This window comes from Ruditapes philippinarum, unplaced genomic scaffold, assembly GCF_026571515.1.
Source record: "Ruditapes philippinarum isolate M1 unplaced genomic scaffold, ASM2657151v2 ctg289_1_1_1_1, whole genome shotgun sequence".
Lineage (NCBI taxonomy): Eukaryota > Metazoa > Mollusca > Bivalvia > Venerida > Veneridae > Ruditapes > Ruditapes philippinarum.
Window position 1 is genome coordinate 295,622 of NW_026864381.1, and position 9,811 is coordinate 305,432.

General features: G+C 33.6%; 1 protein-coding gene across 1 annotated transcript; it reads left to right on the plus strand.

Annotated features, from left to right (window-relative positions):
* Positions 1–1,411: 1,411 nt before the first annotated feature.
* Positions 1,412–8,349, plus strand: LOC132725408 (hyaluronan and proteoglycan link protein 1-like). Its single transcript, XM_060710528.1, has 2 exons — positions 1,412–1,915; positions 6,805–8,349. The coding sequence occupies exons 1-2, from the start codon at positions 1,576–1,578 to the stop codon at positions 7,068–7,070; spliced, it is 606 nt and encodes a 201-aa protein (XP_060566511.1). The 5' UTR covers positions 1,412–1,575; the 3' UTR covers positions 7,071–8,349.
* Positions 8,350–9,811: the final 1,462 nt, after the last annotated feature.

Consider the following 9,811-nt stretch of genomic DNA (forward strand, 5'->3'; position numbering starts at 1 on the left):
TTCCTGTTACAGAATAGACCTGAACAGAGGTATAATTTTTAATATGTTCTTCTATCACAACACCACAATAGTGCCAAACCACTTTTGCTATTACCCCGTACATGCACCTGACGTGAATAGAAAATGCCTATTCAGTGTGCGTTATTGTAAAATGCTAAATTAATTATATTTCAAAGTTATTGAGCTCCACATCAGGGATTGGATCCATATGATTTTAATTATCACTAAATAATAACTGGAAAAATTATGATGGTATGGTTACAAGTGATAAACATGTCCAAATATTATGAACTTACATACAATAGTTTATGTACAAGCAAGTTTACATGTTTCACACTATCATATTTTCATAGTAAATTTTGTAAAGGTCTCATCAGACGAAATGGTTTAGAAGTAAATTCGTTAAACGTTATACTACTTTCGCATTTCTTGTTGTACTGGCCTCCAACAATGACAGGTGACAGATTACCAAAGTTGTACCTGATAATGAGTGTAATGTGAAATGCAATACTTTACCGATAAGTGTTTAATTTTAACAGTTAAAATGATAAAAATTAAGGCCAGGATATGTTCACATGTGTATAAGGTTTAATCAGACTGGGGCACACGCTTTTTATTACTTGGGGACCATACACCGCTTTTCATGGAATGGCACGGAAGTGTTACATTGAAGGTTCCATGATAACCGCCGTATGAACACATCTGCGGATGTTTCTAAATTCAAAATTTTACTATTTCATGTTTAAATGTTGAATTATGCTTAAGCCGGTGCTAGGGGGCGTGGGCGGTAACTTGCACTTTCCAGTACCGTCCATGAACAGGCTCAATCAAACCGAGCCTGCAACATTTTCAATTTTGCCGTGTTGGGCTTTCTTTGGGGATTCTGTATATATCTATTTTGGGGTAATGGTACTGGTTATGGTAATGCAGTTGGAATGCATTACTTTTCTTGAGAGTAATGCAATGTAATGATACTGCATGCCAATTTGCATTACTTGTACTGGTACTTGAATGCAAAATTCAGGTAATAAAGAAGGTACATTTTTATGCATTACTTTGCATTACTACATCATATATGGTATAAATGATCCAAGTAACACACGATAAAATTGTCATGGCCTTAATCAGTCAAATCAAATTCCCTACGGCTTTACCTAAACTAACAGTTTTGCAAGGAAAATCTTGATTTAGTGCACAGTAAATATTATTTAGCTAATTATAAGTCATTTTAAAGATCAGTAAAATTTCAGTTATTCCTTGCTACAATAGCTTCTTTGTGCAAAACAAAACGAGACCAGCAGTCCAGAACAAAATTATTCACTTTCAAGTAAAGAGAACGTAATAAACATGTTTGGTAACTTCAACGGTTCTAATAATGATTTGATAAAAAATAAATGAATGCCTTTTTATTCCATTCATTTGCGTAAAACCTATATTTGTGTGTTTATAAAATAACCTTTGTCTATAAAAGCAGTTAACCGCAGTTACTTGTTAAAGGAAAAGAGTCATTTCTGGAAAAAGTGTCTAACTGGTAAAAGCGTGTGTGTTTTCGCGGAAAAGCGTCTTTTCGAAATTATGCCTCTGTTCGGATATAAAATTGTTACGTTTTGTTTTAAGATGTTAACAATCATTCAAATATGTTCAGCAGAACAAAATTTCAAACATAAAGCTCGTATTAATTATAAACTCAAAGCTGAGCAGATATTAGAAGAAATCAGATCAAACAGCCTTGCTAATTGTTTGATATATTGTCGCATGCAGCAAGATTGTATTACGGCGTCATTTAAATCACCGGCAGGAAATTGTCTGTTGTCGTCGTACGATACAATTGATGACAGCGGAAGTGGACCTGGCATTCCTGGGGGATTAGTGTATGCAGAAGGATGGACTACAATGACACGGATTAGATACCCAGGTAAGATTCCAAACCATTTTCAAAGATTGGTCATTTTAAAGGAACATTAGGAGGTGCGTAAAGGGGAGCGGTGGCCTAGTGGTTAAGGTGTCTGCCTGTCAGCCCAGAGATCATGGGCTCGAGCCCTTTTCGGGCCACGACCATGTTTCTACATATGACATCCGCACTGGTTGGTTCCAGGAAGCAACTCGAAAGTGATTTATATAAGTTACAAGAACTTGTTTCGCAATCGAGCTTAAATAAATATATTTAAACCAATATGATTAAACTAAAGGAACATTATCCCTTCAGAAACAAAGACATTTTATCTTTTTAGTGACGTTTTTAAGAAACTTGTATTACGTCATTTTAGAAACCTATTATCTGAAGTAAGAAGTGCGGAATATGACGTTATTTGTCATAACAGTAACAAAATGTTAGTAGTTTTGACTTCAATACACAATACATTTCAAACGTTTATGTACTAATAGCCGCCCAAAAGCAACAGAAAAAAACATGGTTCAGATCATTGACCAGTGAGTAAGAAGTGAGTAAGATGTTGAAAATCATAACAGGACACCAACAATGATAAGCTTTTGAGAAATAATAATGAAAACGTTTCTGAGGCATAATGGAACTTAAAATATATAAAACAATAAAAATGTAAAAACAGTTTAAATTGTGACTTCATCACCAAAATTCCTCAAAACGTATATTTCTCCTTGCTGTATTCATTTCTACTCATATTCTATTTCAATGGCATTTTTATAACGTTTTTAAGCCTCAAACGAAAACCTATGTTGGCCACCATTTTGTTATATTTAAGTAAAAGTCTGGACAAAATGCGATCCTTCGGAAGCATTTATCACAACAAAATTACATGAAAATTTCAGACTCGGTTTGATTGAGTCTGTACATGAGGAATAATGAATAAGTGCAACATCCCTCACACCCCTAGTACCAGCTTAAGCGGTACTTAATTCTTAACAATTAATAGTGCTAGCATCAATAATCCCGAAAGGACCAGAAAATATAACAACACTGAAGTGAAGTACGTAGCAACATTTTACAGCTGCCACACAGCAACCAACAAAACAAGACGTTACAGCAAAGACAAAAAAAAACACGAATTAACTGATAACTGACCCACCGACCACACTTATGGTACTGATTTTTTCCGGAATTAACTAATGAATAAGAGAAAACTTACAACTGAAAACACAACAACGAACTAGCGACCTCAAACATTGTTGCGACTTCACAACTTACTTTTACATAAATCATTTTGATTATTAAATTCCGGATATTTTTTTACACATTTTGTTTTAATCGAACGATCAAATTAAAAAAACATTATATAATATGACATTTAGATATATTAAAACGCGAAAGGCATATATCTCGAGAAATACACAACAAAAAAATCATCAATATCAATTGCTATTATTCAATTTCAATGTTTACAAAATGGGCATTTTCTAACCTACAAGAAATAATTATTATGTCATTGTTGTGCAGGTATCTTTTTGTATTAAACATTTAGAAATAACATGGTTATGCATGTTAACCAATTTTAGTTCGACCCAGTATCTTTTTTTTTAAAGATACTTATTGTTTACTATTTAACCAAAGCTATTTAAGACGCGAAAAGCACTCTAGGTGCAAACAACTAAATTTTCTGTCTTTCCATTGTCACTCTGATGATGTCCATTCGCACAGTGCATATCCATATCGGTACCCTCTTGCACATGCACATGTCATTCTCTGCTAAAAACAAACCAGCGTTGGAAAACAATCCAGTTCTTTGTAATAAGGAAATGAGGTATGACACGTGGAAAGATGTATACCACGGAACACTAGAATGTTTCATTTATGTGCTGATTTGTCATGTGCCCGTTTTTAATGGATTGCAACTTCACAATAAGCTACAAAAAATCGAGATGTCTTGTCTCGGCCATCACCTCGACATATTTTCGGGCTGAAATGAACATTTGCCTTGATTATATACAGCATACATTTTTGATATATTTATTGACATATCATCTTTGGACAAATGGCAATATAACATCAAAAATAAATGAACATCCTACTTTCAGTTTTGCAGCAGCACACGCTACCTCTCTTCCTTTGAATTTTTATGTCACAGTACCCTCTCATTTTTCAACTCATAGAAAAAACTAAATTACTATAACTGTACTGACTGACAAAAGCAAAAGACTGAATCCAAATATTGATTAGGTAATAGGCCAATGAGTAACCTGTAAGGGACACCAAAGTCATCGTTCTATAACGTACATCATACGCTCACGTATATCTGAAAAGTATGAAATATTTCCTTTAACTACGATGCTTCATGTGGGTCATCGTGGTATTGTGCCGCCTTGGTAACAGCACAGTATTACAATATCATAAACGGGGAAAACGCTTGAATAATTTGATAATGAGTGCGATTCGATGATATGATAACAGCACCTGTCGTGCAATATCGTTACTAGTGCTGAATATTTATATTGCTGCAGTTTTATTGATAGAAGCTCACATTGGTTCGAATCCTGAGTTGATCGAATTATTTTATGTTAGTAAGCTACACAGCAAGCTGGCAATTGCCTGTTGTTTTGATTTTCCTGCAATACTGAAAGAGGCGCATATCAGATTTTCTTCCACTCACCTAAAAGCTGCAAGGCTAGTCTCTATATGAACTTTTGTATTTTGTGCCATTAAACATGAACACTAACAAGTTAGTTAAATGTTAAAAAATATAGTACAAAATGGCGTTCTCAGCTGCATACTCTGTAAATTAATGATACATCAGTTTAATCTGATTCGTTTACTTTGGCCTTTACATGCAGTATAATTCCATGAATGCTTGATTGATGAGTTTTAAGAAGATTCTTGCCACTGACCAGTTCTAAGATTAAGCATCATAAGTTTACAGTTGTTTTCTTTTATTTTATTTATTCACATTTGTGAATAACAGAACTCCGTACCATTACACTATAGTAAATATACGTACATAAAAGAAATACAAGGTTAGCTTTTAAAAAAGCTAGTAGCGACTCGCTTCGTAATTTTTCTCCAGGGGTATGTTTAAATGTAAAAAAAATGTAAATAAGACTTAAACATATTTTCCCTAAGCATTTTAATAAAAATTATGTCCACTTCATCTTGGTATGTAAAACATTTTAAACAAATGGATATGATGTAGATATATGAACAAAATTTTAAAGTGGTCAACAAGGCAATACGTACCACATGCCAAATATTTAAGGTTTAGGCATTAATAAGGTATAAACGTGTGCGTATGTGTTTCTATATAAGACGTGTCCTTGACCTATGTGTAGAAATATATGAACAACTATGAAAGAGGACTTCTTTAGTGTGGTTAATGTGCAGTCTTTGGTTTCATAGATATCATTTAAAGAGAAACTAAATTACACATTAGGGACAACAGATGAATAGGGATCCCAATTCCTGTTTATGCTCACCAGAGCACAACTTGCTCATAGTGAGCATAAAAGGGAATTATATTGTAAGAGGGCTTGGTATAATGATTATCTCCTGTACAAAGATTCAACGACAATAATCAACACAAATATAGTTTATTCCTTTTCCCTATATATCTAATACTATCCCGGATCCCGGGCGTCCCGGATCCCGGGATTTTCCCCCACCCTAAATACCGGAAAGGATAAAATGACCGGAAAAAAAGAAAAAGAAAAAAATGCACAGAACCAGATGAACACTTATATTAATTAACCAAACGAAAACTTACTACAGAGAAAACAGGTGAAATCGCTAAATAAAAAATCAGTGTAAATATGATTTATTGAAAAGAATTCATGAAAACAAGCATTTTAATCATCATTATATCTTTGCGCTCAAAGCAATACTTGCTGCTTTTGAAATATGGCGTGAAAATTGAAGGTTTTTTGACGCTATGTAAGATTAAATTTGATTGGCTAAATAATTTTGGATTCCGGCCCTGACAGATAAATTTTGTAGAAAGCTGGGAGCCATGCTTCGATTAAATTTTTGGATGAATTCGGAGTTTTAGGTAAAATCCTAACGTAATACCGGCTCGCCGTGGCGAGCCGGCATTACATACTAAACGGTTAACGCAAATAAAAGCATATGTCGTGCTTTGAGGGTACCTATGTGTTAAAAATGAGAGGGTACCTGTGATATGAAAATTCAAAAGAAGAGAAGTAGCCCGTGCCGCTGCAAAACCGAAAGTAGGACGTTCGAAAAATATGTCGAGGTGATGGCCGAGGCAAGACATGTCGATTTTTTGTAGCTTATTGTGAAGTTGCATTACATGAAAAACGGGCACATGACAAATCAGCACATAAATAAAACATTCTAGTGATCCGTGGTATACATCTTTTCAACGTGTCATACCTCCTTTCCTTGTTACAATGAAATTTTACTGGATTGTTATCCATCGCTGGTTTGCTTTTAGCAGAGAATGACCTGTGCATGTGCAAGAGGGTACCGTTTGAGCAAAGAGGGTACCGATATGGATATATACAGTGATTCAAGAAGAACATCGAGAAATAAGGGATGGAATCGAGACAAAAAGGCGGCCATTTTAAAATAAACCACGTGCCCAGACTGTATAAGTACTGTTACCTATGGAACAGTACAAATTTCTTGGTCACGTGGAACACTTGCATTTATAGCATGATTAACTCCCAGTGGCCTATGGGAAATTAAAATTACAAAAAAGAGAGTGGTTATTAAGTATAAATGTTTAAGTAAAAATATAAACGCTTTGAACAATGAAAGATGATTCCTTTTTTATGTTGACAGTCCTTAATTGACTTAATTATTAATTGCTCGGCTAAACGTTTTCAGGCATGATACAGTATATGATTCAAAATACCGATTTTATCTATATATTTTATATTCAGTTTTTCACGCCGTTGGACAGTACTCAATTTACAGCATGACGTTTGAACAAGCTCAACAACAATGTGTTGACTATGGAACAACAATGGCGACTCCATCTGACCTTCTGCAAGCACGATCCTTGGGGTACCAGGCATGTGTCGTAGGCTGGCTGTCTGATGGAACCAATGGCTATGTTATGCAGTATCCTGTACAAGGATGCTTATTCAGTGAATCCATTATAATTTACAATAGCCCTCTCGCTAATGTTTACTGTAAATTGAATTAATGAATTCTTTAAGTCGTGTTATGACTTGTAACTATTATTTATTTCATTGTGTCTAGCAGACATTGGAATTATATTTTCACACTTTTACAGTGAAAGTATAAATTTAAATTAGATTTTTAATTTTCACAGAAGTCGGGCTATATTTGAAAGCTTTAGAACGGCAAAAACCATAAAGACACGGAAAGATCGTGAGACACGCACAAACTTATTTACACATATCAAGTTTTAAAATGAAACATTACAGAAGTGTAACCTGTGTATCGTTTTCTGTTTATCACTGGAATATTGTATCCTCCGTGTTATGTTGTATTTGGTTGGTATTTGCATAACTGTGTCGTCGTTTGTTTGCCAAACTGTGGTAATGTTATTGTATAGTCTGTTTTGTAAGAGAGGTCACTGTAAGTTGAAAGGTTGTATGAATATGTTCACTAATATTTCACGTGCATGAGTCTAAAATCCCCGCGAAACATCTTCTTGCTTAAATAAAATATTTCCCTTTGCCAGTTCCACATAGTACGAGTAAATGATAACATACTTTACAGTATAGTTGTACTATTTGTTGTTACTTAATAGTAAACTTGAACATTGTTTATTGTTAAAAAATTCTTGTATGCTGATCCTGGCTCGTTTTGTGTATGTCGAACAATAAAAAGATTAAATAAAAGCAAGTCTTCAATCTTTTATCTCCGGTTACAGAAGTATAACAGGGATTGCACCATATGATCTCCTGATTTGATGACTCCAAGAAGGATATTCCTTTTTCTTTGTGTATAGTTACAAAAATGGAGCAGTCAAAACGTATTTTTCTGCATTGTTTTACAGGTTGGGGTGGAGCGGAACAAATAATATATCTATATGATACCAGAACAGCGAATAATTTTATTCTCAAATGATATTTCTTGAAGAACGGTGTACTAAAAAGATAATATGAAACAATATTTATTTATTTTGCATTGTTTTTAGAAATTTTATCATGGCCTCTCTTTACTGTGTTTCCGCGAGGGCGCTTGTTATTTTTTTTAAATTATGGAAAAGCAATGAAAAAATTTCAGGTCGATCTGTCTCATGTCAAAAGAAGATTTTAAACAAAAAAAGTAATAAAATCAAATGTCTCGAGAGTTTAGAAAACACATAAGAACTGTCACACCGATACTGCACTTATTGTTGATTTATTTCATGTTTTGTCCGTTGGATGTAGTTCTTCTGATTATGAAAAGTTGAACAGCTTTATATATTTAATAATTGCTATTTAAGACAAACAGAAAATATAACATTTTTATGAGCCCATCTCCAACTTGTTTTCATATGCTCAAAACATATCATATAATGTAAATATATGTCTGGAATCAAAATTTGGCATTCGTAACATTATGTCAATCCATCTATTCTATCTATATATGAGAATGATTGTCACTATTTTGATGTGTAAGCACTATATCACGACTGTGTTTTTTTTGTAATATTTTAATAATCTATGTTTATGTTGTTGTTTTTTATTGTAAACAATGTAAAATGTTTCCTGTCATAGAAAAAAAAAACACAGAAAAAAAAAAGAATCCAAACACATACAATGTACTTTATAAATAATGAAAACAACAGGTACAATGTTGACACCCCTGTTATTTGAACATAGTTTCGCCTGTTTAGATCTTACATTTTGTATTTGGGAGAATTGCATGGTTCCGATAAAGTCGTGGAAGCATGTCACTTCTTGTTGGGTTTTTCATTGACTGGTGAAATAATTGAAATTGGTTAACGCCTATCTTTTTTGATTGGCAGATAGAGCAAAAGGGTTCAATTGACAGATGAAGGGGAAAATGACCCAGTGACTTAGTAGATGACTTTTCTTGTGTTCTTTTGCCATTTTTATCATTTCAAATGCGACACTATATGTGAAAGACGACTTTTAAGTGTAACACAAATTTATTTTTATTTTTACTTGAAATGCTTCAAACGGCGTTTTTTGTATTTAATATATCATAAGACTTGTAAACATCCATATGTTTACTAAATTTATAATTTTTAGAGAAACTAATCATTTCGATTTTACAATAACATTTAAAATGGTCCGACTTGTCGTCTGCACTGTGTGTGTGAACCGGGGAAAAATATGTAAACTTGTATCATCTGGGTGGATATCTAAATGAGACATCATTAACAAACTTGATATCCAATCCTGTTTTCACGGGGGAGGAACTGTTACACGAAGGATGGAGTTCTTATGATAACTTGTTCAGGAGTTATTGTGATAACTGTCACGGAGTTCGTCGGAAAACATCTGTATATACTACAAAACCACTCGTCAAAAATGGTTATTTTCATCTTTCAAAAATGAATTTTAGGTGCTAAATTAAAATTAAATGATTAGGCTTCTCTTACATCTTGTATTATGTGTCAACAACTAATTCATAGGCCATTTTTCATCGCCTCTTGCTTAAAATCTGTTAGTTTTGAGTAAAATTTCCAAATTATTATTAAAGTATTGACCTGTTTATTTCTGGTCTTCATCCTTGTCATACATAATTACCTAATTATAATGCAAAATTGTAAACATAAAGCACAGGCTAACTTTTGGCGTTTTTATTATTCAATAAGATTGTAAATCATTATGAAATGTAGAACGATCATCCTTTGCACAAAAATGTGGATAAAACGTTGGTCTTAAGTGTCTGCAAAGGATAAATAGGTGATGGGCTATCATCTACAGAAAAAAAATAAACCAGCGGTCACTGATATTCAGC

Coding starts and splice junctions, on each gene's coding strand:
- LOC132725408 (XM_060710528.1), top strand. CDS start 1,576: ATGCCTCTGTTCGGATATAAAATTGTTACGTTTTGTTTTAAGATGTTA. Junction 1,916..6,804: donor GACACGGATTAGATACCCAG/GTAAGATTCCAA, acceptor TTTTATATTCAG/TTTTTCACGCCGTTGGACAG.